Source organism: Cebidichthys violaceus, unplaced genomic scaffold, assembly GCF_023349555.1.
Source record: "Cebidichthys violaceus isolate CVI_PGR_0920_01 unplaced genomic scaffold, fCebVio1.0.p SCAF_1, whole genome shotgun sequence".
NCBI lineage: Eukaryota > Metazoa > Chordata > Actinopteri > Perciformes > Stichaeidae > Cebidichthys > Cebidichthys violaceus.
In genome coordinates, this window is record NW_027176262.1 from 6,536,140 (window position 1) to 6,563,273 (window position 27,134).

General features: G+C 42.1%; 2 protein-coding genes across 6 annotated transcripts; both read left to right on the forward strand.

The window, feature by feature from the left end:
• The first annotated feature begins 199 nt into the window (after nucleotides 1–199).
• On the forward strand, nucleotides 200–9,406 carry npat (nuclear protein, ataxia-telangiectasia locus). Of its 3 annotated transcripts, none has more exons than XM_068708443.1 (17): nucleotides 200–428; nucleotides 670–788; nucleotides 895–955; nucleotides 1,051–1,123; nucleotides 1,243–1,283; nucleotides 1,615–1,857; nucleotides 2,140–2,215; nucleotides 2,959–3,079; nucleotides 3,415–3,506; nucleotides 3,646–3,727; nucleotides 3,843–3,939; nucleotides 4,049–4,165; nucleotides 4,339–5,745; nucleotides 6,068–6,168; nucleotides 6,374–6,461; nucleotides 6,591–7,951; nucleotides 8,631–9,406. In XM_068708443.1, exons 1-17 carry the CDS (start codon nucleotides 392–394, stop codon nucleotides 8,709–8,711), a joined length of 4,197 nt encoding a protein of 1,398 aa, XP_068564544.1. In that variant the 5' UTR covers nucleotides 200–391; the 3' UTR covers nucleotides 8,712–9,406. The 3 variants fall into 3 exon arrangements, with proteins under 3 accessions (XP_068564544.1, XP_068564551.1, XP_068564559.1); XM_068708450.1 differs by having other exon boundaries at nucleotides 3,418–3,506; XM_068708458.1 differs by having other exon boundaries at nucleotides 201–428; nucleotides 4,339–5,688.
• A 4,441-nt stretch (nucleotides 9,407–13,847) lies between these two features.
• Nucleotides 13,848–27,077, forward strand: vmp1 (vacuole membrane protein 1). Of its 3 annotated transcripts, none has more exons than XM_068708500.1 (12): nucleotides 13,848–13,872; nucleotides 14,386–14,490; nucleotides 14,788–14,920; nucleotides 15,091–15,181; nucleotides 15,616–15,726; nucleotides 19,557–19,724; nucleotides 20,016–20,147; nucleotides 21,909–21,989; nucleotides 22,132–22,248; nucleotides 23,541–23,602; nucleotides 25,209–25,308; nucleotides 26,016–27,077. In XM_068708500.1, the coding sequence occupies exons 2-12, from the start codon at nucleotides 14,412–14,414 to the stop codon at nucleotides 26,157–26,159; spliced, it is 1,218 nt and encodes a 405-aa protein (XP_068564601.1). In that variant the 5' UTR covers nucleotides 13,848–13,872; nucleotides 14,386–14,411; the 3' UTR covers nucleotides 26,160–27,077. The 3 variants fall into 3 exon arrangements, with proteins under 3 accessions (XP_068564601.1, XP_068564593.1, XP_068564585.1); XM_068708492.1 differs by lacking the exon at nucleotides 13,848–13,872 and adding an exon at nucleotides 13,903–13,993; XM_068708484.1 differs by lacking the exon at nucleotides 13,848–13,872 and adding an exon at nucleotides 13,905–13,993 and having other exon boundaries at nucleotides 14,333–14,490.
• Nucleotides 27,078–27,134: the final 57 nt, after the last annotated feature.

Sequence of the window (27,134 nt, forward strand, 5' to 3'; positions counted from 1 at the left end):
AGACCCGTGTGTGTGTATCCGGTTAGTTTAGAGCCAACGGTCAAACAAACGTACTGTTTGGTCGTGTGTAATATTATTGAAGTGTTAGAAAGTATATATAAGTCATGTCCGATATATTATACGTGTATAAGTGTATAGCAGGGTGTAGTGGAGGTTGACGTTTCGGATTGGACTACAACTACCAGCACTCCCATTGGGACGTTAATCTACACACTTCCGGGTTACGTGCTTGAGTTCCCCGCCTTTTGAGTAAGCGACAGCATCCCAGGACCTTCACAATAATAACCGCTGACGGTTTTTTATAATTTGACTCGGTATAACAGATTTTTTGGAGAGATTTTTCTGAAAATGTAGCTTCCTCTTGACTCTTAATATCAACCAACAGGCAGCCATGTTGCTGCCGTCCGACGTCGCCCGGCTTGTTTTGGGTAAGTCTAATCAGGTTTAGTATTGTCGTTCGAAGCCAAGCTGTAGCTGTACGTTAGCGTTAGCCACAAATGATACTTAAGTAACGTTAACTGTAAAAAATATGGTATAGCCGTTACCAACCGTCAACGATAAACCTGCTGTGCATTTGGGGTAATTAGTTAACTAACGTTAAATGTGCCGTTTGAGCTTTGTTATGCCGCTGTTACATCTTACTGGATGTTGGTAAATGTCCTTCCTCAGGGTATCTCCAAGAAGAGCGACTGTGCGCGACAACCCAAGCTTTCATCCACGAGTGCCCAAACCTGAAAGAGTACGCCGAACACTCCACAGAAGATGGGACTATTCCTGCTTGTGTTTTTGTAAGTGCGCCTTTTTGTCTCTGATAGGCCCCCTTTTTCACAAACTCTTCAGTGTAAGTCTGAACTGCACATCTGTGATTTCTCTTGTTTGTTCCCCCCATCACAGTCCGTCTTTGGGAAAGGTCTGACAACCATCTTAAACGAGTATATAGCTGCCAAAACAAAAGGTGAGCTTATCTGACATTGTTCCACTTAGAAACATGTAGCATTTGTTATATATTCTTAATGTGTTGTGCTTATGTTTTGGGTCATTTTTCAATAGAGTCTTGTCATGAGGTCCCTGCAGTGATGACCTCATTGTGGAAAAAGCTGGATTTTACTCTCAACCAGATCAAGTAAGAAGCTTCAAGATTCATCTTTGAACTGACCACAGTCTGAAATCTCAGTGATTTCTATTGAAAGCTGACAGTCAACACTGATATTGTTCCTTTATTCCACTATATCTTTCCCTTAGGTCATTGCAGAATTCCCCAGCTATATCAGCAAATCAAAGAAGTAAGTTTTCCATTTTAATATAAGATTTTATTTTGTTACGACTACTGTCTTTGCCGACAAAAGGTACATTACTGCTACATTAATGTATACTGCAATGACACCCGCCCAAGTACGTTTGCCTCAAGCTATCAAGACTTTTGTATTCTGATTTCTACCCATCAAATGTATGTGTGGTATGCAGTTGAAAGTGTAATTGTCTAATGTTGAGGTGTTCTGTTGTTGTCGATGGTAAATTTGCCTTTTTATTTATCTTATATTTGCTGTCTGAGTTGTGTTTTGGCTCAGGGTTTGTTTTCTGGGCCTTTCATTTACTAGTCTCTGTTCATTGCAGTACGTTCACGCGTTGGAGTGGCTAACATGGCTAGACAGCGGGTGTTGACCGTGGCGTCGGCTGCTGGTGTCGTCTGCTCGTCGGTCTCTGAGACGAGCTCCATCGTCAGCCCTGCAAACATCTCCCACAGCATGCTCGGCCACTCCACTCCCGTGAGCTACACTGCCGCGCACACCAGACCAGCCACCGGCAGTGGCGCACAACAGCAGATCCACAACGGCAGCCGGTTGCTAAATACGCCCAGTCAGTACCACAAAATAGGCAGTGCTCTCTATATTTTTTGCTTTTATTTACAGTGCAGTTGAGGTGACATTTTTAATAATGTAGAGATGTTTGGTCAAAAGTATTCTTGTATTTTTGATGTTGGCTTGAAAACATTTCCCTGTTGAAGCCCATAGCTTTCTCCATTGTGTGTAGATTTTGTGTTTGCTAAAAAGATTTAGCAAAGCTCTATTAGCTCCTTGCATTTTTGTCACAGAACAAATGTGCTTTTGTATGACGTGTGACGTAATGTGTCCACCACAGGGGATTCACCAATGCAGATAATTGTTTCAGAACATCGGCTAAATCCAGGTCCAATGTCTCCTGGACGGCGGAAATGGTAAGAATGACTATAATTGTTATATTGCAGTTAACGCATTGAACCCACATTGGATTAACAAAGCTGCTTTCTCAATGCAGAACCACAGTACAGAAGTAGAAGTTAATGCTTATTCGGGGACTTGACTAGAATGCATACCGCATTGCATTATGGGATATTAATGCCGCCGTAGTGTCCAGTCTTTGCATACTGTAACATTAGACTGGAAATAGTATGCAATTCACAGCCTATTGGTTCCGTACTAAGGTTTCTGACATATTAAAAATCTCACATTCTGTCTTGGCTACTAAATAACAGGACATTTTGGAAGTCACCAAAATGTCTACCGTGAAAAGAACTACTGAAGTCTTGATATTTTAATCAGTGTGTCTGTGTGACCGTGGCTCAAATTCTGTGTGCGAGGTGCAGGGCCTCGGTTTAGACCTTATTCACACCAGACATTTGCAGAGCTGACATGTGATTGCAGGGAAAGAACGAGTGTTGCTTATCTCATTTAATGAAAGGTCTGTTTCATTCAGCTGAGCAGAATAAAACAACTGTGGAACTGGTTCATCTGACTGGAAAGGACTCCTCATTAATGTTATAAGTTACACCTGTGTTTTTCCTGTTATAGGCTTTATAGTGTTTCTGCATGAGATAGTGCTTCATAGCGTTCATATTGTGTTGTCCATGCCTTGTGCATGTTGGCAGCCATCTCTTAACCTCTTATATATAAATATTTATTTTTCTTCTGCTGCCTTCAGGGACACCCCCAGGAAGAGAGGTGGTGCTCAGAGTGGGTCCACTACCCCCAGTAGATGTGCCATGACTGTCAGTACCCCCAATGCAGAACCTCAACCTGAAGATGGTGATGGGAACTTTCCTGTAAGTAGAACTATATGTTTGGAGTTTTGACCAAACGATGATCTTGTGCAGCAGATTAGATTATCACCTCTTTAGGATACCTGAAATAAATGTGTTTTCATTTTTGTAGTATGGTGAATGACTGGATGCTCTACACACCATTTTTATGTGACTGTGGTTCGCAGCTTCTCTGGGACATGTCTCAACACGTCTTGAATCTATTGTTTATATTATTAGAGTTAAGTGAGGGGTAAAAAGGAACTGTTAAGTGAAAGTAGAATGTCATGGAATCAGAATTTTTGAGGTTTTATGTTTCATATATTTTTTGACCTCACAACACATGCTAATTTCCACAGCAGCTTGTGATACAAAATGCACGTGACAAGATATTGGGGGACAGGTCGTTACAAGAGAAGCTTGCTGAAAACATCAACAAAATCCTCGCCAAGTAAGTTTTCAGTTGGCATTTCCTCACTGCGTTTGTATTAAGTTGTGATGGATGATTTGTGATTTTGTCAGTGGCGATCAAAGTTGTGACGTGTCTGCAAGCATGTTATCGCATTGCCGTACCAATTTCTCCTCATCAGTGAGCCGACGCCCCAAACATCTAAGGCCCCTTTGAGTACAGTGGAGGCAGACCAGTCCATAGATGAAATCCTGGGATTACAGGTGCTTAAAATCTATAAATACTAATATCATAACAATGTAATTATACATGTAACAAGCTGTGCTTATTTGACTGTGTGTCCTTACATTATTTCCTGACATTTGTCCTCTGAAACAGGGGGAAATCCACATGAGTGACGATGCCATTCATGACATTTTGGAGCAAACGGAGTCCGACCCAGCTTTTCACGCCCTCTTTGAGCTCTTCGACTACAGTAACCTACTTTTTTAATTTTATTTGCTGTGCAGAGCACTTCTGAATCACTTCTTTTTTTAATTGTGTTATAAAGCACTATAGAAAACTTTTATAATGTGTATTTACAGATAAAACACGATTCCCCGATGGCGAACCGGGGGATGGAGATATTGGCAGTATTCCAGAAGAGGGCGACCTCGCTGGACCTTCATCTACAGTCGGACCAGTTCCGAGTGATGATCCAGGTATTCTTACAATGTCACCTTTTGATTATTGTCTGCCTCACATAGGCCACGGCAAGTTTCTTGAATTCAAAGTTTGGAAGGAGAATAAGATACAAAATTGTCCTATTTACCCCCATTGAAGACTGAGCTATATGGACAGATACTAATACTCAAACATTTATTTTATTTTTCAGTCACTGCACACCGAGATGCTAAGGCTTCGGACACAACGCCAGTGACTGTAAAGATGAGAGCTGGACAAGAGCATAGGACCAGGAAGTCCACTGCTCCCACCTTGTTGAAGAAAGTAGCTCTTGGCCCCAGCGGCAGAGCGTCTAGAATTGAAAACAGTTCAGCCAAGTTGTTAGTGAGTCACGGGGAGCATCGAGGTGTCTCATCGGCTGCAGTGGGCTCAAACAGAAAAGAAAAGGCCTCACTCTTCAATAACTTTGTTTTTGTAACGCCGATGGATATCGATGAACCGTTGAACACACCTTCCCCTCCCTCAGACTGTATGCTCATTCAGGAGCCCGTCACGAAGGACGGCCCGTCCATCATAACTTCCCCCAGTGAATCAACCGTTCTTCCCTCTGCCGTGTTTAATGTGCCGGAAGCGACATCATATGTTGTTAAAGGACCGGAGCACAAACAAGCGCCAGGAACTAAAGCGCAACTCGCTACAGCCCCCTCTGCTTTTTTGTTTCCTTTGCAAGTGGAACCAAACAACACTCCGATGCTGACGGCTGACCTACCTCATATGTCTCTATCAGGCAGTGGAAGAGACACTCAACCCGGGGCTTCTCTCTCAGTAACACCTGCATCGGCCTCTTGCACATCTCCTTCTAGCAGTGCCGCGGTCACAACTGTGCCTGCCTCGCCCTCATCGTCACCAACATCTGCTTCTACCTCTGCAACGCTAACGGCTACACCCGCCTCATCCTTACCCGTCTCACCCGCATCCGCCTCCTCTTGCGCCCCAGTTGGTGCAGCACCCGATCCTCCATATGCCAACCACACCACTCCAAGCAAGGCTGCAGCGGACTCCAGTAATATAGTTTCTTTGGAGATCATTATTAGCGACAACCAGGAGGAGGATTTTTCCAGCCACGCGGCCTTGACTCAAGCAATTTCTAGCATTTCTGGAGACAAGATCCCCACCATCTACCTTTCCTCTCCAGCTAAGTCCTCCGTAGGCCCCGGCACACCAAGGGCCACCTTGGATGAGGCGGCACAGGCAGTTAGTGGCTTACAAAGCTCTGAGGCACACAACAGTCCTCTCAGCTGTAAGACTGGAGCTGTAGTCGCATCCCCATTAACAGGGACATCACAGGCCCAGCAAAACTTCATAATTCAGCTACCCCTGAACACGGCTAACCCTGCCCTCCAAGGAGCCACTGCCAGCTATTTCCTTGTGACTGAGCCCCCTACTGCAGATGCTCCAACCAGACAGGTGTTACTGTCTGCTGGAGTCTCCACGGTGCAGCCTCTGCCCACCAACCAGTACGGGGTGACCACACCATCTCGCTCTCGGGGCTCCTCCACCGGTAAGAGACAACAGACTACAGTAGTGGGTCATCTCGGTAGACAAAAAGTGTTCTCTAGTAAGTATCACGAGCTGGCTTTGGTTTTTGTAGTTGCACCTTTTTTTATATTTAGTTTGTAATTGTTTTAACTTATTGTTAAGGGGACACTCTTCCCCTTAAGGTCGCTTTGGCCCGATTTTTGATAATGTTTAATGATAAAGAGTTATGTTCCTATGAAGCAATACATAATGCACAATTTGGTGTGCTCGTCTACATTGACACATAGGCTGCAATGTAAAATAACTGAAAATATTTCTAATTTTGAGTACCACTTGACAGAAAGGTCAAGAAAGTCAAGTTTTTTTTGCCATAATTGATTTTTATATTTTATTTTGTGCAGGGCCAACTCTCATCTTACCATCACCTGCTAAGCCCATGTTGCTTCCTGTTTCTGTTGTGGGCCCAAATACTCTGGGGAAGGTCCAGATGGTGTCCAATCAGGTAACAGAACTTTATCTTAAGTTTGTAGTCAAAAGGTTTTTCCTTTCTTAACATGGTTCCCTAAATAATAACATGATTCCTGATCATTCTGATGATCATCTACCATTCTGCACCAATCGTGTTGTGTATGGTAAAATGAACATTAATGCACCACTTTTAGCAACGTCCAGAATAAGAAAACTTCTCAACATTGTTGTATTTACAGCTTGTTGCCATACCAAACCCAGCACCGGTGCAGCAGTCAGAAACTGTCAAGCCAAAGTCTCCCACAATCAAACGGTCTACAGCTGCTGGTGAGTTGCAAGTTAAATTGGAGCGGTGCCAGCTAGTGGTATAAAATGTTTTCCTTCATGTTACTAAAGGATGTCCTCTGTGTTTCTCTGCTTAATGTTTTAATGTCACTGCCTTTCTCTGAATTCCAGGCACTGATCAACACCTGGTCGGTAACTTGGTTCAGCCTGTGTTGGCTGAAAACACAGGTCAGCAGGAGACAGCAACGGGTCCTCGTCATAGGAGAATCTTATGTTTTGACTCTTCTGCAGAAGTTCAAGCACAAACTGCTAAAAAAACAAGAAGCTCCAAATCTACATCCACACCACGATCTGTCCTGCAGACGGAGAAAGATGATAAACAGTCAGCGACTCAAACTAAACCTACTATCTTGAGTGGCAACAAGCCCCGGAGGAGAATAGAGACTGTCAGATGCTCAACAGATACCCAGACTGGAGGAGGTTTCATGAAGGAGGCAGAGAAGTCCACTCCTCCACAACAGCACCAGAAAGATCCTCTTAAAAAGAACTATCGCAAACAAGATCATAGCACCCATAACGAAGAGTCTCAAAGGGCAAGTACCAGCAGGGTCGATGCCCCTCAGCCCGAGACTTTGAAGAAGTCCGAATCGGGAAGGAGATCAAAATCTATAGACAGTATACACAATCATGACCAGGATGGTGATGCAGCAAAAGCGAAGGATTCTCATACTTCTAAGTCCTTGTCCTCTGATTCTGCTCTGAAATCAGGAACTGTAAAGGAGAAAGAGGAGAGCAGCAGGAAAGAACCTGCCGAAAAGTCTCCTGGCAAATCACGTGAGGGGCGTACAGAAAAGAGGACTCCTACTCAGGAGATACCGCATGTGACGGCTAACAAGGAAAATGAGATGAAAGGCAGCTTGCAAGAGCAGCAGCAGTCAACGCCTTCATCCTCAGCATTAAGAGACTTCAGCCCTCCGGTTGTCCCCCAGCCTGCGTCGAATCCTCAGTCCAAGGCTACAAAAGCCCCCTCAAAGACCAGCTCTCTGGCCAAACAGGCAGCTGAGATGCTGCAGGACATCCAGGGGCTCAACTCTCCTTCCTCCCCAGTCAAGAGGACCGGAGCAGGCACTTCAGACCACAGCCTTCCCTGTACCCCGGGGACTGGTCGCAACCAGGAGGAGTCCGCTGACCGCGCCCGGACTCCTTCCCGACAGAGGAAAGGTAAAGACGGAGAGGGGACTCCCAAGCATCTGATTCCTCCCAACACCCCGGATGTCCCCACCTGCAGCCCAGCCAGCGAGGCTGGCAGTGAAAACAGCATTAACATGGCCGCCCACACGCTCATGATTCTCTCACGTGCCGCCATCGCCAGGACGGGCACTCCGCTGAAGGACAGCTTGCGTCAGGAGGAAGTGGGAGAGAAATCGCCCACGAGCTCAAAGAACTCTAAGAAACGTAAACAGCCTTCTCCCACGGCCAGCCCGCGCGCAAAGAGGGAGTCAAAACCATCTCCCAGCCAAAAGACAGACCGGGTGAGTACAACACAAGCATTTGTCATGTTTAAAATGTGTTTGGGTGTTAAAACTAGACCTACTTTATGTTGTAGACAAGACTAGCTATACACTCTGGTTGGCTCTCTTAAGCAATTCTAATGATAATATGTTAAAACAGCATATACTGGTGAAAGTTGAGCTTAGTCTTTAAAGTTAGGACTGAGCCTGACAAGCTGAGAATGAGAGCTGTCCTAAAAAGACATGCTGGTTTGGTGCATTGGACTCTCTTTGGCCTGGAGGTGTGAATGTGTCTACATGTGTTAGTCCTCTAATAGACCGTCTGCACACGGTGCCCTCTGTGGCCCTGAACAGGATAAGCAGTTTACAGGGTGGATGGCTGGATCTAGGTAACAGTGCGGCCTTTACTCTAGTGCCACCATCAGGCCGATCTTTACTGTTATTGTTTGTTTTCATTAAGAACTAAGAGTTCCCGAGTTGTCTCTGTTTTGCATCCATGCAACACTGTTTGTAATGAGCAGCACGTCTACACAGAGCCACAAGATGTTCTCTTGCTGAAGAACTGCATTTTTGCTGTCCGTATGTTCCTTTTATATTGTAATGAAGTGTTTATGCATACCCCATTAATACCATTAAATGAGGGGGGATTTTGATTCACATCACTGTCGTTTTAATTCTTACTTTTTGTTTCAATCTGCAGGAAAGGAAGAAACTTGTAGATTTTTTCCCCCATGACCTGGATGTGGATAAGTTCCTGTCTTCACTACACTACGATGAGTGAAACCGGACCCTCCAACAGGAAAGGACTTCCGTATCGCTACCTGCTTCAGTTACTATCCAGGAATAGAACAAGCCATCTGCTAAATCAGTGCCTATGGTTCCTATTAGTGACCTTGCCTGAGACCTTATAAGCTGCAATGTCTCCTTCAGCCAATGAGGGCCTTTGATTTGGTTGATCAGAATCCATTGTGGATGATCTGCATAACGTCTTGTTTGATGCAGCAGCAGAAAGGCAGCCGTGGCACTTTGTTGTATCCCCCCCCCCCCCCCTCTCATTCTCACTTCTGTTTAAATTATTCTGTTTAAAGCATTTTCTTGGTCAATATTTGACTCTAGTTTGATAAATGCAGCTACCACTGGCTGATAGGCTTGTATGTAAAAATGTGTTTTGTAATTTTTGTGATACTGAATGATGTCATTGGTTTACTTTTTTCCATGTTCAGTGAAGTCTGGTTAATTGAAAAATACAAAAATGTGAAATTATATTTTATGTCACACACACATATACATACAGTGTACATGGTAGAATGAGACACAAAATGGCTGCAATTGTTCAAAATTGCATACTCAGGCTTCATTCAATGTTGTAATAAAACAAAGTCTTTGTGTATTTTTCTTCAGTGTACACAGAGATGTCTTTGGCTTGAATGTCATGAAGCTCAATAAATGCAGTTTTGCTCTCTATGAGTAAAATAATGATCTGTGTTCAGTCTGCGTCATTGCTGTGACATAAAGTGTCCTTAAAGGGCTCAAAACAAGCATACAATGCAGACCTGTTTTACAGCTGGACTGTCCTGACTCCTGACAGACACACTGAGACTGATCAACAATGTTAGGACTTGATTTAGAATTAATGCCGTCTTCATCAGGTTTCAGACTAATATTCAGTAGGAGCGGGCTCAAATTGTGGCAGTGGCAGCCAGCACAGGCACTCTTCCTGTTGCAAGCTCAGCTGGCAGCTGCCAGAACTTCCCTTGGTAGTTGCCACTGTTTGGGAGAGGTGCTGTGGCAGTTGCCGGTTTTTAGCCTTTATTTTTCGTTATTTGACACTATGTGACGATGCATTAAGGTCCTTAAGGGTATGATTATTGGTAGTTGTAATTGGTTTAGTAAAAACAAATGACGAATTGTCACAGTATGGCTACTCGTTTTAATTAAACTAAGCTAATATAGGCTACCATCAGTTTGCACTTGTTGCGATGGCAACGATAATCACTTTCAGTCAGCGGACTGGAGGAATGCAAATTGTAAATATGGATAAGATGCATTGTACTGTTTAGAATGATGAAAACCCATATAACCTATTGAGCCTTTCTCAATATGCGTTCTTGTCGGTACTTGTGTTCTCGTGGACTTGTGGAACGTCATCAGTCTCAGCCCAAGTACTGTTCCAATTCAAAAGTCCGCATCGAGCCAAGCACGGTCCAAATGCCCGGATGTGGCTTGCTCCGCCCATTTTACAGGGGACGCATCGGAGGTGACTTGTATGTACTTGGGACAGCCAAATACATACCAGAATTAATTTTGCACCAGCAACAGGGAGCAATGCCGGAGGAGAAAACACACAACTGTAAGTTGAAAGCACAAAAAATGTTACCTGCATCTCGTGAGTTAAAGGGAAAATACACCTACACTGTGCGTGAAGTGTCTTTATTCTTGGATTTGCGGTTTGCTGGAAAGACAAAATAAATAATACCTGACTGACCGTCAATTAAGATATTTTACTACGCAAAAACTCTGAACTGAATTTGTATCTTCATATGGCAAATTTCTGAAATGTTTAAGGTGTTATAATGTTTTTCTCAATAATTCCCCACAATGACTGATGTATATGTAATCAAGGCATCGTTGACTCCACCCATACAGAAAATCTGACATTTTTACTGTACGAATTATGAGATATTTCAAAGTAAATGTCTTAAATTTCTACCGAGAAAACATCTAATAACTAAATATTTGAGGTGTTATAAAAAGTATCTCCTCAATAATTCCAAACAATGAGTGATGTATATATGTTGAGGACATTGTTGACTCCACCCATACTGAAAATCAGACATTTCACTGTACCAGCTAGGGTTAGGGTTAATTAGTTTATGTGGGTGTTTCTCAGTTGTCAACAAATGTCTGTGGTGTCATTCCCTCTTAAAAATTACAAGATTAGATTAGATTAGATTTCTTTATTTGTCATTGCATGTGATACAACATAACTCTGGGAATGCACTGACTATCCCAGACTTTTCAGAACAATCTGTGGAGGAGAATGAATGTTTTCATCTGTTCTTCCTCAACGGTCAGTGACGAAGTGTTTAGGACTTTCAGCGAGTCAGAGAAATCACACAGCAGCTTTCAGCTCAGCCGGACCAAACACCTGTGAGTAGATCTGTGTGAGTGTTGGCAGATGTCAGGCTTCTAAGTTTATACTGCTTGGCTAGTTGCAAAACTGTATTTATAGTTTTGATCTCAAAGATGTGGTTCCCCTACTTATTCCCCCTGGTCATAAAAGTCCTATTGATCACTGCTTTATTATTTACATGTAGGCATTGTTGCATTTTAATAAAGTACAACCGATGCAATGTATGCTGGACTCCAAGTTGCAGTTTATTTGCAGCCGTTGTCCCTAGTTAGGCTTTGATAACTGGAGGCCACCGTTGATTTTCTAGACATGCAACCTGATAGATTGATCTACCTCTTGTCTGTACTGTAATTTGTTGAAACAGCCCCGTCAATGCAAACCTGTGTGTGTGTGTGTGTGTGTGTGTGTGTGCTCTCAGATCTGAAGAATGACTTTGTTTTTTGTTTTTACATGAATGAATGGCTGAGAGGTTTGTATTTAAGAGTATATTGTTTGCATCTTGCAATAAATATTGATATGTTCTTGATCACTTTGTGTTGTCTATTTGCCTTTTCTGTTGAGAAGACTATAGTAACGACTAGTAACTACCTGAATTAATCATGAATTGCAGTATTAATACGCGTTTATAAAGCATATATTAACATAGTCCCTAACCATTAGTGCATATCTAAATCATTATATATATAAATGCATGAATAATGTACATCTAAATAAGTTCTTAATCATGTACTAACACTTTATAAAGGATGTTATTAATCAACTACATTACAGTAAAAAAAAATTCTACAACTCCTTTAATAATTTGTTTGTAATATATATAATCCTTTAATAATTTGTTTGTAATATATATATATAATACTTAATTTACAAATGGGGAATCCACCATTCATAAAATATGAAAACACAATCATGAAACAATAATAGACAAGCTTATTAATCAAGAATAAAACATTTATAACTTATGAACTGCATAATATGAGTGTTAATGTAGGAACAATGCATTATAAATGATGAATTAAGTGTTTACTCATACTTAACTAATGCTTCATAGTGTGTAGTTATTATAAAGTGTTTCCAGATAAATATATTGGTTCACAATGGTCAGGATGGCAGAGCGGTCCAAGGTGCTGCATTCAGGTTTCAGGCTCCTCTGGAGGCGTAGGTTTGAAATCCACTCCTGACAGCCGATGTTTTCAACTAATGTGGTAATTGATGAAACTGTGACGATCGAGTAGTCAGTAACATCCAGTGTACATCAAGCAATGTGTTTGCACAAAACCAACGCAAGATAAACTGTAAAAACTCTTTCAGAAGGTTGACGTAAATTGGCGTTACCTATATCGTGGATCCAACGATCCGAGGACAAATGATGGTGGGACCTGATTTTAAAAGGGAGCACAGTTTGAAGACCACGACATGACCAGCTTTGTTAAGTCAGGTCGGTCCAAAGTCACCTACCTTCACTCATCTCATTTGAGGATTAGTAGTCATGCACATATAACCACCTGAACCTGTGTAAAGTTAGTATGTTTGTTTGTATGGAGGCGTGGGTTCAAATCTCACTTCTGACTGCCAGTGATTTTAATTCACTGCTGCTGTTATTCTATAAACTGCTTCTGAACAGCAGATCAACCACTATAATTGACTACTAATTGATACACAATTGTATGTATGTATGTATGTATGTATATACAGTATATATTCTGAGGGGTAGGGTAGTTGCTGGAATCTAGGTTCCAGTCAGAAGGCTCCACCCACTCCTTCAGGAGAGCATTGAGATCAGGTGTGGGAAGTTGTTTTTGAAGTGTGTTTAATTAAATATCCATAAAACCTGCAGAAGTGACTCTGCCTCCGATTTCTGCGCTGCCACTATTATTTGTGTCCTCCGTACCATTCCTGCAACAAACTAATTTCCCCCTGGGGATGAATAACGTTTCTATCTATCTATCTATCTATCTAGGTTATATGGGTTTTCATCATTCTAAACAGTATAATGCATCTTATCTATATTTACAATTTGCATTCCTCCAGTCCGCTATCTGAAAGTGTGTATCGTTGCCATGGCAACAACTGCAAACTGATGGTAGCCTATATTAGCTTAGTTTAATTAAAACGAGTAGCCATACTGTAACAATTCGGCTTTTTTTTTACTAAACCAATTACAACTACCAACAATCATACCCTTAAGGACCTTAATGCAGGCACATATTGTCAAATAACGAAAAATAAAAATGCAACTGCCACGGCACCTCTCCCAGACAGTGGCAACTACCAAGGGAAGTTATGGCAGCTGCCACAAACAGTCGTAAGTGCCGCGACGAGTTGTGGCAGGTGCCACAAACAGTGGTAACTGCCGCGACAAGTTGTGTCAGTTGCCACAAACAGTGGTAAGCCGAGCTTGCAACAGGAAGTGCCTGTGCTAGCTGCCACTGCCACAATTTGAGCTTGCCCTTTCTCCTAATATTGCTCCATGGCTCAAGGTTAAAACTAACCCATTGCGAGTGTTGCAATAGTCTCACTTTGTTGGCAAATTTGGCAACCTCTGATTGGACCATGACACACACTTTACGGAAATACGTCGCCAATCTAATTTCACAATAAAAGCATCACCTTTATGAATTAAATCGTTTTGAATTAGAAGGCAAGGCTGTGCTTTATATACACTACGCATTGTTTCCACGGTTATACAACGGGTTATTTCACCATACCAGGATAACGAAATTTGCTTGAACAAAAATATTTCACGGCTGAACGGTTTTTACTTTAACACGTCCACCGTTTGTTTCCGGGTCTAGAGGACAGGAAAGAGGTACGACTGTCATATGATTTTAACAAACATCGCTCTAGATCCCCTCAGTTTGGAGTAAATGTTGTCATTACTATAGCAGCAGAACGACAACGAACGTTTTTTTTTACATATCTCCTCACAAGTAAGACGACTCTTTATTCATTTTAAAAACCCTTTGTAGAAACTGCCTTCGTCCCTAGCTTAGCCGTTAGCATGGTGGCTAACCGGTTAGCATGTGGAGGATTGTGATGTGCACGCATTCGGCATCATATCTCGTAACCGATTAAACCACAAAGCGACGATTATTAAGTACAACATACACGTTGTTGTCACGAGGCAGTTGGTAACATGTTCGTCTTATATCTTGTGTGATATTTAGTCTTTTTGTAATCTCATTTAAATGTCTGTTGGCGTGTTGACGAAATTTTTTTTTTAAAGCTGATAAGGATTTCATGACAGGCATGTGCTCTTTGGTCAATAGGAAACGAAAGAACAGTGAGGGAGCGACTGTTCTCTTGTTCTCTTGTCTCCTAGCCTGACCTGCTGAGACCTTGATAGACATGATGGCAGCCAATGGCGCGAGCTGTGAACGGCCACAAAAACGTGCAGCCAGAGACAAACACAACGGCAAGGCGACCGGTCGGTAGACGTCAAACTTTTTAAATGTGTTCAGTAGAAAAAGTCAACACTCATCTCCGAGGTGTCCTTGACACGTGTAGCTTGTTATCTCTGATGCCACAGTACGATAACCACCACCATATAGTTTGAACAAGTCATAAACACCCTGATTCATTCAAACTACTTGGTTTATAATAGAGCTTGTTGATGTCACGTGTATCATGTATTTCCCGTTAACAGATCAACAGAACACAATAGTTGAAGTAGAGGCAAGTAGTACAGTATTTGAGGTTGATTGCATTTCTGTCTGCGCTCCAGACTCTTCGGTAAGAGAGAGGCGACAGAAGGATAAGGAGGACCGCCTGTCTCTGGTGGTGTGGAGGAGGCCCGTCACCACACTACACTATTTCCTCCTGGAGACCCTTATCAAGCTAAAGGAGTGGACCTTGAAGTAAGAAGTTTGAGCAGGTTTTTCTACTGTTTTTGCCAGGATGTTTGTGTTTTGCTTGTGACCTTTTTGTCATATTTGTTTTTCTTGTTAATCCGGTCTGTATTGCTCACTAACATACCCTCTGAACTTGTTTCCTTAATGATATTTTTTTCCCTTTCCTTCCTGTTCAGGCTTTGGCAACGGCGAGGCACAGTGTTCTTAGTTTTGTTGTTATGTTCTCTGTTCTCCTTCGCCTACTCTACGGAGGGAGCGCACCAACAAGTAAGGCTTGATGTTAATAATCAACACCACTGCTCTGTCACCAGCCTGTTTAAAGGTTAATGATAAGTCACTCTTTAGCCACCTAAAAACAGTCTTGTAAGATAAAAAAATAATGAGATCAAGTAACCCTTTATCATACAGTCAGCTGGCTGAAAGTTGTGTTTACTAATTCCTCTGTGCGGCGGTCCGTTACCGTTTCGTTTAAGCATCACCAAGCTTCAACATAAAATTAATCTCCTTATATTCCTCACATTTATAATGGTGAACTAATATGTATCTTTTGACGGCGCTTAAGTAAATCATTAAATATGAGTACGAAAGACTCAAACTGTTATTTACAGTAATTTAGAATTGCCTTTTCGAAAACAGACATAATTCAGTGAGTGTTTCCTGTTTCTTCCGCCTTCTAATCAGTTTTATTTTCCTCACTGAAGTATGTCAAGTACCTGGAGAAGAGGTTCCTATGGTGTGCCTACTGGGTAGGCCTTGGGATCCTGTCCTCGGTTGGCCTCGGGACTGGCCTGCACACCTTTCTCCTCTATCTGGTAAGAGGAACGCGTTATGGTTTGGCGGAAGTGTACACACCAGTTTTTGAATTTGGTTACTACAAAATACAGAGACGCTCACAAACATTACACCAACAAAAGATATGAAATAAAATAGAAAGTATCAGACTGCACTGAAATAAGAAAGTGCTTCAACCCCAGCAGCCACCTCACTGCTAGGCCAGCTGTGGCTGTGAAGAAATCATCCGTCTTAAGATGAGCAACATGGCAAAAGTGAGGAAAAATACAAACTAACACATCTTTATGAACGTGAAGCCGCCTACTGTTGTGGCTCTACATAAAGTTCAAACCAACTGGAGCAAATGTTGATGAAATGCCATTTGAATAAGCAGCATGAAATTGTAATAACTGGGGAAAAATGGCGAGAAATGGCGAAACTGTAAGTGCAAACTAAAACGGACACAATAAATAGATGTAACGTTCCACTTAAACCACATTAAGATCTCATCATTCACATGTTTTTGTCATTATTGTATCCATTACTTCATTTACATATTTCTGGGAAAACTAACTCAGCTGGCCAACATGCGACCCTTTTCTCAACACTCAAAAGGGTGCAAAATGAAAATGTCTCTGCGGACAAACTGTTATCTGGTCGGCTGTACTCGGCATGAGTCAGGATGTCCTGTGTGTATCTACAGTATGCAGGCTGTTTTAGTTTTTTTAAACATCTCATTCACCACACACTTCCTTCTAGATATACCTGCCTAATGGACATAAAAGCTCCATGTGTGTTTATTCTTGCAGTTGCCAGAGGATGGCGTCACACTCCACATTCATTGGCTTCCACTCATTCCATTTTGTCACCCTTCAGTCCAGAGCTAACCAAAAGTTGAGTGTAATTTTTCCCCTGACATGCAGTCACAGAATGACTGTATGACTGAGTCACCAAAATGTGTGCCATTTGTCTTGGTTGTGGTAAAAAAAAAAGGAGAATGTAGCAACATAAAACCAGAGTGCGACGCAGTCCTCTTTAGACCGATGATGTGGCTTCTGTTTTGTGGAGTTTGTGCAGATGTGGGCCTGCTGAGTCAGATGTTTCCGTGATAATGAAATCATGGGAACAGATATTACTGGGACCTCCATGTGTCGGAGATGCTGTGCACTCCTTCCATTAATGCTTCACATTGCACCATGTTTGTTTGACTGGGTTCACCGTCCTCTGTTGTCTATGGTTACACTGTTGGTTAAACTGAGTCCAACATTAACGCAGCGGTGGCTCATACTTGTTCTCTTTAACACTTTAGAAGGTGTGACCTCACCCTCTCTCCCTCCTGTGGGTGAGGGAGGTTTTCTCACTGAGTAGGCACCGTCATCTCCCCCGTATGGAACAACCTAGCATCTGTTAAACCAGTTTCTCCTCATTTATTTGTTTTTACTTTTGTAATGGATACTATTTTAAAAGCCTTTTTTTTTTCTCCTTTGCGTCCCACTTTGATGGGCTACTAGAGGCTCATCTGATCTTGTGTTTTACTAAACCTGATAAAATGTTAAAATCCCCATCAGAAACAGTGTCTAGACAATAAAATGCAAACCAGTTTTCCCAATATGTTAGTGGCTAGCAATCTTCATGTTACAGGAGGGAAGTGTTTTGTTGAAATTCAGGAAAATCCTACCATGTCTCATTGTTTGCTGTTATTAGTGGGAGGGCTCTTGTAGCGACAGAAGAATGTGGTTGTCTGAATAACGACTAACTGCATTATGAACTGAGCAAAGATACTATTCGTTTCAAGGGGTTGTAGCCGTGGAGGAGTGCTTTTGAAGCGGTTTAAGACTCCGAGTCAAACCTGTTGGAAATAGTTCCAGCTCCTCAGTCCTTATCCAGCTCCTCTCTGTCAGACCTCACACCAACCCAGGCCTCCTTTATCGTAGCCCCCTCTAGATTGTATAGCCTTTTCTTTAGCTTTTCACACATGTTGACCATATGATGGCAGCCCTCTGCTCATAAGGAGACTATTTCCTGTGTCTCACTAGAACTTAGATCATGTTCACAGTGTCACAGCTCCTATCACTGCTGCCTACTCAGTGTTGATGTCAGCCATAGACGGGGAAACCCCCGGTTTTAATTTTGAAGGAAAAACATGTCCCACCTGCACATGTTACACTGTGAATTCTCCTCAAGCCTGAAGCATCAATAGAGAGGATGAAATCATCATGCTCATGGGAGAGGGGATTCACTCACCAGCATGATCTTATGATTCATCGTGATGTGTTGGAGCTCAGTGCTGGATTCTAGTCATAATGTGGATGAAATGAGAGAAAATGTATGTTCATACATTGCTGTTACTTGAAGATGTATCTATTTGATTAAAGCTTCTTTCCCCCTGTAATGATGGCAGCTAAATATGATGGTGTTGATCTAACCCTGTCTCCATTCATCTCTTTGGTTTAGAACATGTCCTGTCATCATTAAAGTTTTATATGATGCTCAGAGAATGATTCCTAATTTTGGTAACATACACTTATCAGGTCAAAATTAAACTCAACCAACACAGGGTGTTTTTTGCTAATTATTTGTTGGATTCCCATGAAATGTGCTGTGGTTGTTCATGACCCCCAGAGGATTAGATCGTAACAGTTTTGGTAACATAGAGAACCACAACCCGAGAACTTCCCTCTTGCTCGATCCAGAGGTCAGAATGTCAAAAGCAGATTGCCGTGAAATTTCCCGAACTCGTTCATGCAAGGAGGATAAACCATTTGAATCACTCCGTGGCCCCTCCTGTTGAGTCACCTTCCCACAACTTTAACATATTTAGACCCATTTTCTGGTGAGAAACGGAACAATTGGTAGCATGTTGTCTGTCCCATCTCTGCTGCTTTATGGGTCCACCAGCGGTGCTTTTGCGAGGTCGTCTCGTTCCTAAACGAACGTAATTTGTAATCTTTTTTTCTATTTAATGGAAATCCACTTAGTCAATGGATATTTAAAAAAAAAAAAAAAGTGGTTTATCTGCCCTGTATGCAAAGCGTTGTACTCTGGTGAACAAAGAAGCTCCCCGCAGGGCCAACGTATCGCCCGTCTGAGTATCAGAGTTTGACTCACAGCTTTGTGTTTCTTGTTGAGACCGACTTGTCGTGTCATGAAGAAACGCCGTTAAGTGAGCTCCTGTTTGGTTTGGAACAGACTGTGTTGTGTAAACTAAAGAAGCCTCTTGTGCGCTCATACTCGGTGGTGGTGGTGGTGGGGGGGGAGTAGTTCCAGTCAACACAGATTAATTATGCGCTGTCCATCTTCTGTCAGTGCTGCCTGTATCACCTGAAGGAGGCATAATGGAGGAGCTGTGCGGTAGTTACAGGTGGGCCAGGTGGCTGGGCCTAACCAGACGTCTTTACAATGATAAAGGATGACATGCCTGCCTGTCGGAGAGAGACTGTGAGTCAGCTCCCATCGGTCTGTGTCTGTACCTGTGGGCACACGAGCTCCCTTTAATCATGCAACAGCAGATTCAATCTACCTAAAGCACTTGTCTAAGGCTGTGCAATACAACCATATATCATTGTTAAAATACACTCGGTTTGTCAGTTTATTAGGTACACCTAGCATTTACTGACCAGCGTGTACTTTAAGGAAATGATGACGTGTGGTATTGGCAATATTTAAACCTTCTTTTGTTGAGAATTGTCAACAACAGTAGGCTAATAATCCTAATTTTTATGTATAAAACAGTCGAAAATATCCTTTTACCTGTGACCACATGTCCCAAGTGTTTCATGATGAAGTTGGATGAAATGATTGCATGTGCCGGTAGATGTCCTAATGTTTTCCCAGTGCACTAAAGTAGCTCATCTGGTCTCACCTCTCTCAGGGTCCTCACATAGCATCAGTGACTCTGGCAGCATACGAGTGCAGCTCCACAGACTTCCCAGAGCCTCCGTACCCAGACCAGATCGTGTGTCCCCAAGGTGGAGGGCTGGAGGGGAGCATCTCCCTCTTCTCGATCATGTCAAAGGTCCGCCTGGAGGCCTGCATGTGGGTAAGTCGCAGTTTGAAGAAGGAGACAGTTCAGTGACGGCACGCTGACAAAGGGCAAGAATGTTGGCCAGTGCCAGCAGTGGGTGGCGTTGTGACAGCTGGAAACTACTCTCAGCCTCATGTCAACATGCCTATGGAAGGACAGACATGCTACGATACTTGTTGATGCTTCAAAAGCTTATGTCGTGCGTACCAAATTCAAAAGTTCATGGTGGCATGAGTTAGTCACCTGTGGGTGAATGTGGTGAAATGGATTGGTTAACGCGGAGCATTTTTAATTGTGCTGGTTTAGGGGGCAGGCACTGCCATCGGGGAGCTGCCTCCGTATTTCATGGCCAGAGCGGCTCGTCAGTCGGGAGCCGATCCAGAGGACGAAGACTACGAGGAGTTCGAGGAGATGCTGGAGCAGGCAGAGGGCGCTCAGGTCAGAGTCACACACACACACCCCTGTTATGAGAACCAGTGGCTTTTATCATCTGCAGATCATGTGCACAAAAATACAAAGAATGTTTTGATCATGATTTAAGAAGCAGTACCCACCTCAGATGATCTTTTCATTTGATTTGAAGTGGCAAACAGTTACATCTAAACGCAGAGTGTATCATTTTTCATCTCAATCAGGTTAGAAATCTCCAAGAACATAAACACAAGTTAACTGTGAATAGGTTACATTTTCTGTATCCTCCGAATTTGTCACATTTAGTGCAGAATTTAGCCTAAATTCAACACAGCAACTCCCCTGAATATTGAAGTATGTATCCCTCTACTTGGTTCCATATTAGCACAGATGTTTACACTTTACCAACCCACCCAATATGATATGATCATATCTGATCTGGCCTCATCTTTATAATGCATGACTGACCATGGAGCCACTGTCCATTGATTGGTCCTAAAGTGCCATGTGACTTCAGTGAAGCCCCTCCCTCCTTGCACTTCCAGTAAATCTGTCTGTTTTGTGGGTGAGTCACCCTGAGCACAGCTCCCCCCTTTAATCATCCCTCGGGCTACACTCTCTCCTGCCTCCCTCTTTCCCTCCCTCCCTCCCTCCCTCCCTCGCTTTTCACCGGCCTCTAATTTGACAGACAGTTCTGTCAGGAACCTAAGCTCACATGACTGGAGACGGCTGAGATCAGATGCTGAGTCAGCAGCAGAAATCAGAGGGATTGTGTACGTTGACTCCATGACCTGTTCTCAGATGAATAGGCTCAACCTCGCATCACATGGGTTTCATCACGGGAATGTGTTCAGGATGTATCAGCGTGTGCATTTTTCACATGTTTTCTAAGCAACCGACTCACAGAAGAGTCAGAAGCTTTTTTTTTTATTAACAGCTGAGGAACACATGGTTCATGGGAATAAATGTCACACCAAATATCTTGAGAAGATTACTTCGAGGTGTGTTTTGTTATAATAAATAATCTCAAGTCAGTATTCTTCATTGGACTAAAATGACTTGAGATACATTGAAACAAACATGAAAAGAATGAATCATAACTTGTAACTGAGCAAATATGGCAAAAGATATTTTAATGACAGTCACTATATTCTGAGTAGTTATTTTAAGTTACAGACTAACTTTAATGCTGCATCTTGAGGTTTTTTGTGATGTACAAAACTGAGTAAAAAAAAATGTTATAGTTTATATGCACCACAAATATTGACTACAAAAATAATTGGCATAACTAGAAATGAGTTGTTTTGAAGATGAAAACAAATATGAATTGTAATTGAAAATGTTCAATTGAGACTGAAATGTAACTGGCTTCCAAAATCGACATTGATGAGATTTCAGTTTTTGGGGCTGATCTAAAGATCCTCTGCACTTTCGTACAGTTTTCAGCTGTGATGCCACCAAAGTCACCAAACCAACAAACTAAACCAAAATAGATTTTTTTATTTCATGCAGTGCTCAGAAATAGCAGGTATTTCACCACAGTGCTCTTGTTTCTTGTAATAGTCTTGCAGACTCAGAATTTGCTCAGCACTTGTCTGGTTGAAAACCACACATCTGTGAGAAACACAGCTTGGGTATTTTCAGAATTGAATAAAAGAGTGATGTGTTTAGAGACACCCGTGTGTTTAAGTATTGTGTTATGACAGTCAAACTTTTAAGAAAATGTTACTCATTCATATCTGATAGCTGTAATGTGGTTTGAATTATCTTTTGTTCATTTGTTCGCAGGATTTTGTCACAAGAGCTAAACTGGGAGTTCAGCATATGGTGCAGAAAGTGGGATTTTTTGGGATCTTGGCTTGTGCCTCGGTAAGTTCTTTATAATGTCCCTGTCTTTCCTCATTTCAACAAACTTTTGTCGCTGTTGATTCAAATATACATTTAAAGGAATTAATCTGTAACAAGGGTAACTTATGAATTAATATGTGATTTCTGATGTGTTTTGTTTCAGATCCCTAATCCCCTCTTCGACCTGGCTGGAATAACTTGCGGTCATTTCATGGTTCCCTTCTGGACCTTCTTTGGAGCGACTCTAATTGGGAAAGCCATCATCAAGATGCACATACAGGTCGGTAGCTCACCTAAAAGTTTTTATCAGAGGTGGTTATACACGAGCAAAGGACCAGTGCTCATCAAATGACACCAGGTTTTTCCATTTTAACATAAAAACCATACAGGCTTCGAATATGACTCATCTTTTGTTTCATGTCATCACAATTGTCTGTCCACATAATGTAATAATGCATGTCAAAAATTAAGAATAGATGGGGGAAAAAAGGGGGTATGCACTGCTGACTGATTCACAATCCCCACAACCTCAAAGCGTGTGGGTGAACCAAGATCAAACCTCCAGCTTAGATCATGAGTTGGTGGCTGTGAGAAACTCCTAATTGTGCACTTTTGGTTAACTCTTTCTGACTCTGGGCCTTTTGGGGATTCCTTATTCTAGTTTTAGCTTTGGGATTCATCCAGACCATATAAACAGGCTCCAGATGAAAGGAAGGAAGCTTTTAAGAAGTCTTTAAACAACAGTTTGGATTTAAAAAAACCTCCACTAGATGAAAAAAAACCCTCTGTTAATTATGGGTCGATTGTTGAGTCTGCCACACCAGTGACTAATATAAGCCGATACAAAGGGAGTCTGTCTGCGGGTGAGTCGCTGAGTGCCTTAACAAGCTGAACCTATCCATCTCATGGTGGTACCAGTCAGTGATCTCACTCTGAGGCCTTTTAGACAAAGGTTATGGAGGATGTAGAGTGGACATGAGAAGGAAATTAAACAGACGGAATGACGCTGCGGGGGGGGGGGGGGGGGGTCTCTTTGTATTATTTTTCTCTTTTGGTACCTTGAACCTCTTGGGCATCACATGTCATATCCTGTCTGATTTAGTCCAGGGGGCCGTGTGTCATGCTGTTTAAAGCTGATCAGTTTCAGGACCGGAGAAAGAATATTGTGGTTTTTGCCCCCCCCCCCCCCAACACACACACACTTTGGTGCTTTGCAAAAACCACACAAAGCCCCTCGCAGCCCAGAATTTGGGTTTTGTAATTAGTGTGTCTGTGGACTGTGGCAGATGTGGCCTCAATTTCCCACAGCTGTGCCGCTAAAATAAAACATTTAAATATGTTGTATCCATTAATGTATTTCTGTTTGTCATGTGTGTTTCTAAGAGACACTTTGTTGTTTTGTTAATTATTTTTTCCTCCCTAAATATTTCTTCCCATGTCCTGTAAAACACTGTTTTACACAAACGTATATCATTTTATGTCGGGGGAGGTTTTCTGTGTTGTATACCTCTGCATATTATCAGAAAGTAATTGTTTTTAACGCTTATTAATCTTTCTCTTGTTTTCCTACAGAAACTATTTGTTATCATCACCTTCAGCAAGCACATAGTGGAGCAAATGGTGTCTCTCATTGGGTAAGTGTGTGTGTGTGTGTGTGTGTGTGTGAGTGTGAGAGTGAGAGTGAGAGTGAGAGAATCAGGTCATTTGTGGAGTCATTGTCTTCCCCTGGTTTTGTGGTTGGCAATGCATTATTGAACATTTTCAGATGCATTATGACCACTGATTGGAGATCCTGTACGAATAAATGCTTTCACTGCGGGGGTGTACGTGCATGCATTTAGCATTTTTCCACAGAAAAGGTAAACCCCCCTCCTCTCCGCACGCGCGCGCGTTCCATCTCTGCAGCACTGGTGGTCAGGCATGTGAGGTCCCATCTGAACATGTTGATCTGACTCACCAAGTTCAGCTTTCACTCAGATATTTGCCCCAGCGAGGCGGGAAACTCAATCATAGACCATAGATAGAAAAACCCTTCTGACTGTTGAGCTAATGTCAGGTTTGAGGAATTAAAGGTACGGTAATATCCTAATTATTGGCTTTAACGAAGCACTTTGGGTGCTAAAATGTTGCATTCAAAGTAAAAGAAAAACATCAAAAAAAGATACTAGTTAGTTAGTATTAATTGTAGGTCAAGTAATTATCAGTAGGCAAAATAACAACCAGTAAAGAGTTTAGTCTATTCGTGATAGACTAACACTAACTGCTAATCTAATCTATTGGCTGATAAATGGTCACTTGTATGTTTGTCCCGGTAGCAGCTTTGACCTGAATCTGTGGTCATAGCAGAGTGTTCTGTGTCTTTTTGATTGAAAAATTAAATTCAAGGTTCTTTCCCATGAAGTGCAGAGGGTGACTCGCCATGAGAGCTTCAGTACTGATACAGGATGTTTTTTTGTGTGCTTGCGTGCTAAGTGGAAGAGATAGCAAGAAAGATGAATGAGTCAAACTAAAACTAGTTAGGTTTGTTTGAAATCAGCAATTACCTACTTCCCTTTGCCATTAGTTGTTTAGTAAATTGTCCAAAAACATGTTTGTCTCAACTTGGGAGAGAATGTAATAAATGCAGTGGGAAGTCTATATTCTTCTTTTCTAGGTAATCTCTAGAAAAGTGATCCCTTTCCACTGCTGACCAACATGTAGAACTATAACTCCATTGCTTCTCTATGACATGAATTGATGAGCTGGTATCCATTATGATTGGCCCCCTGGTGAGCTAATCCACATTACCAAATAAGGACATGAGCACGCCCTGATTGGATATCTTTCCACAAGAAGGCAGCAATGGTGGTAAAGGTGATGACATCATGTCGACTCACTTCCTGATTTAAGGGGCTGACACAGGCTCCTATAGAGAGCTGAGCAGTATAAGAGGAGGGCTGAAGGGTTTCTGCTTCATTCCTCTCTGCTGTCTGCTCCTGCTCACAGTGGAAGGTGGAAGCTCCAGGATGGGGCCCCTCATGTAGGATGGGGCCTCCAGCAGCTGCTACACAGGATGCTGGTTGAGGACCTTTTGGCAGTGTTCAGGGAAAGAGAAGCCTTCAGGCTCTTATAGGGAGCAAGTGTTCACCGTCTAAAGCTTCAGTTTTTTTTTGTCTCCTTGTCAAAGGAAGGGTGCTTTTGAAGGGTAAGTGAACTAATGTTCTTCCTCCCTGTGTCTTCTGTGGATGTATGCGCTGTCAGGTCTGTGCCCAGAGTGGGACCATCACTCCAGAAGCCCTTCAGTCAGTACCTGGACGCACAGAGGAACAAGCTGCACCATGCTGGAGGAAGTGCACCAGCGGTAAGAGCAATACTTTATTTTACCACACACCGCTTTGGAATGACTACTTCTTCTTCATTATATCACCAAATTATGACTTTTATTGATGTATTTATTTGTTAAGATTAACAATATATGTCTTTGAGCCTTTTGTCGCGCTCTAGATGGAGAATATAAACATCAGAGTTGGGAGCTTGTTTTAGTAAAACCCAACAGATTTTTGAGGCCAATATTTATATTTTGGAGTGTAATAAAAGCTTCTTTCTTTCTCATAATTGCACAACATATTTTTTTAAAGACCCTTAAATGTAGTTATTACCATAGTGTGACTGTGTAATTATCAGTGCTCTCTGGTGGACAAATTATGTAACTAAGAAGTTTTATAATGAATTAATGACCTCAAACATATCTTTACCATTTCTGTACTGCAATTTTTTTAGTTATCAACCAACATATGTGTTAATACTTATATATTTGCGAGCTGTAGTTTTTAGTTTGAGTCTTTGGCTGCTAGAGAACACGCACTCCATGGTTACATTCTGCAAATGGAGATAGCTTGTCATTATATATGAAGACCATTTTCTACTTGTACCACTGTCATGTATGCAGGATGCAAACCATATTCACAATACGTTTCCCCCATGAACTGTAATATTACAATATGCTTCTTTTTTTTTAATGACGGTAACTGATGCCATACGCACTCCCAACTTTTCTGGGTTTTCCAGGATGAGAACTGGCTGTCGTGGGTGTTTGAGAAGGTGGTGCTGGTCATGGTCTGCTACTTTGTCACTTCCATCGTCAACTCCATGGCTCAGAGCTACGCCAAGCGCCTGCAGCAGCAGAGGCACTCGGTGGAGAAGACCAAGTGATGACGAAGCGGTTCAAAAACATCCAAGTGACTGTGTTTCTGCTGCTGCTGCTGAGAGGCCCTCCACTCAGCCACGGCCACTTACAACTTAACAACAAACCTCACCCCCCCCATCCATTCTCAGAGGCCGACCACTCAAAAAAAATAAGAACAGGCACTATTTGTTGGCGTGCGCGCGTGTGCGCTTTTGAGGATGTATGTGCTGTTTGGCGTTTGTCCCTCTTCAGGTTTTGTAGTTCTTCCTCTCATCTCACTCTCTCGGTGTGTGTAGTGCGATTGGTTTTATTGCTGATCCTAACATGTTACTTTCTGTTCAATTAACCCATTCGTTGACCTCAGATGTACAGCAGCAGTTAGCTGGTGACTGCTGTGTAGGTGCAGTGCCCATCAGACGCTATGCCTTATGCAAGACGGGGAGGTCTCACTTCCCTTGAATATAGTTTTTGACTTAACTTGATTTTTATTTAATTTTGTAACATTTATGTATGGATGGATCTTGACTTGTTTGTACAGTGCGCTGCCAAGATAACTGCTGTGGATGGTCTTTCTTTTCAGGGTTTAATTTCTCATGTTTTTTGTCCTGTTAAAGACCAAATTTGTCTTTTTTTTTGGTCTCTGGAATTGTCAGTTTAAAATAATGAAGAAAAAAAAAAAAGAAGCAATATCAACTTCAGAGTGTGGTATTGACGGTTTGCACATTGTGTAAATATCTTAATATCTTTTTGACAGTATGCACAGATGTATTTCTATTCTAATGGTCTGTGTGGACATGAGTTAACTTGAACCAAAAAAGAAAAAAAAAGAAAAGGTGATATCATTTGTAAAGTGACATTGTACTCTCGGCTAACTAGACCCATTTCTATTCTGTACATTTAGGTTGAACCTTGGATCAGATCATATATAAAACATGTAAATCATAGCACTGGTTTCCAAGTCTGATTCTCTCTTTTGTTTTTGCATTCTCTTTCAGTTGAAG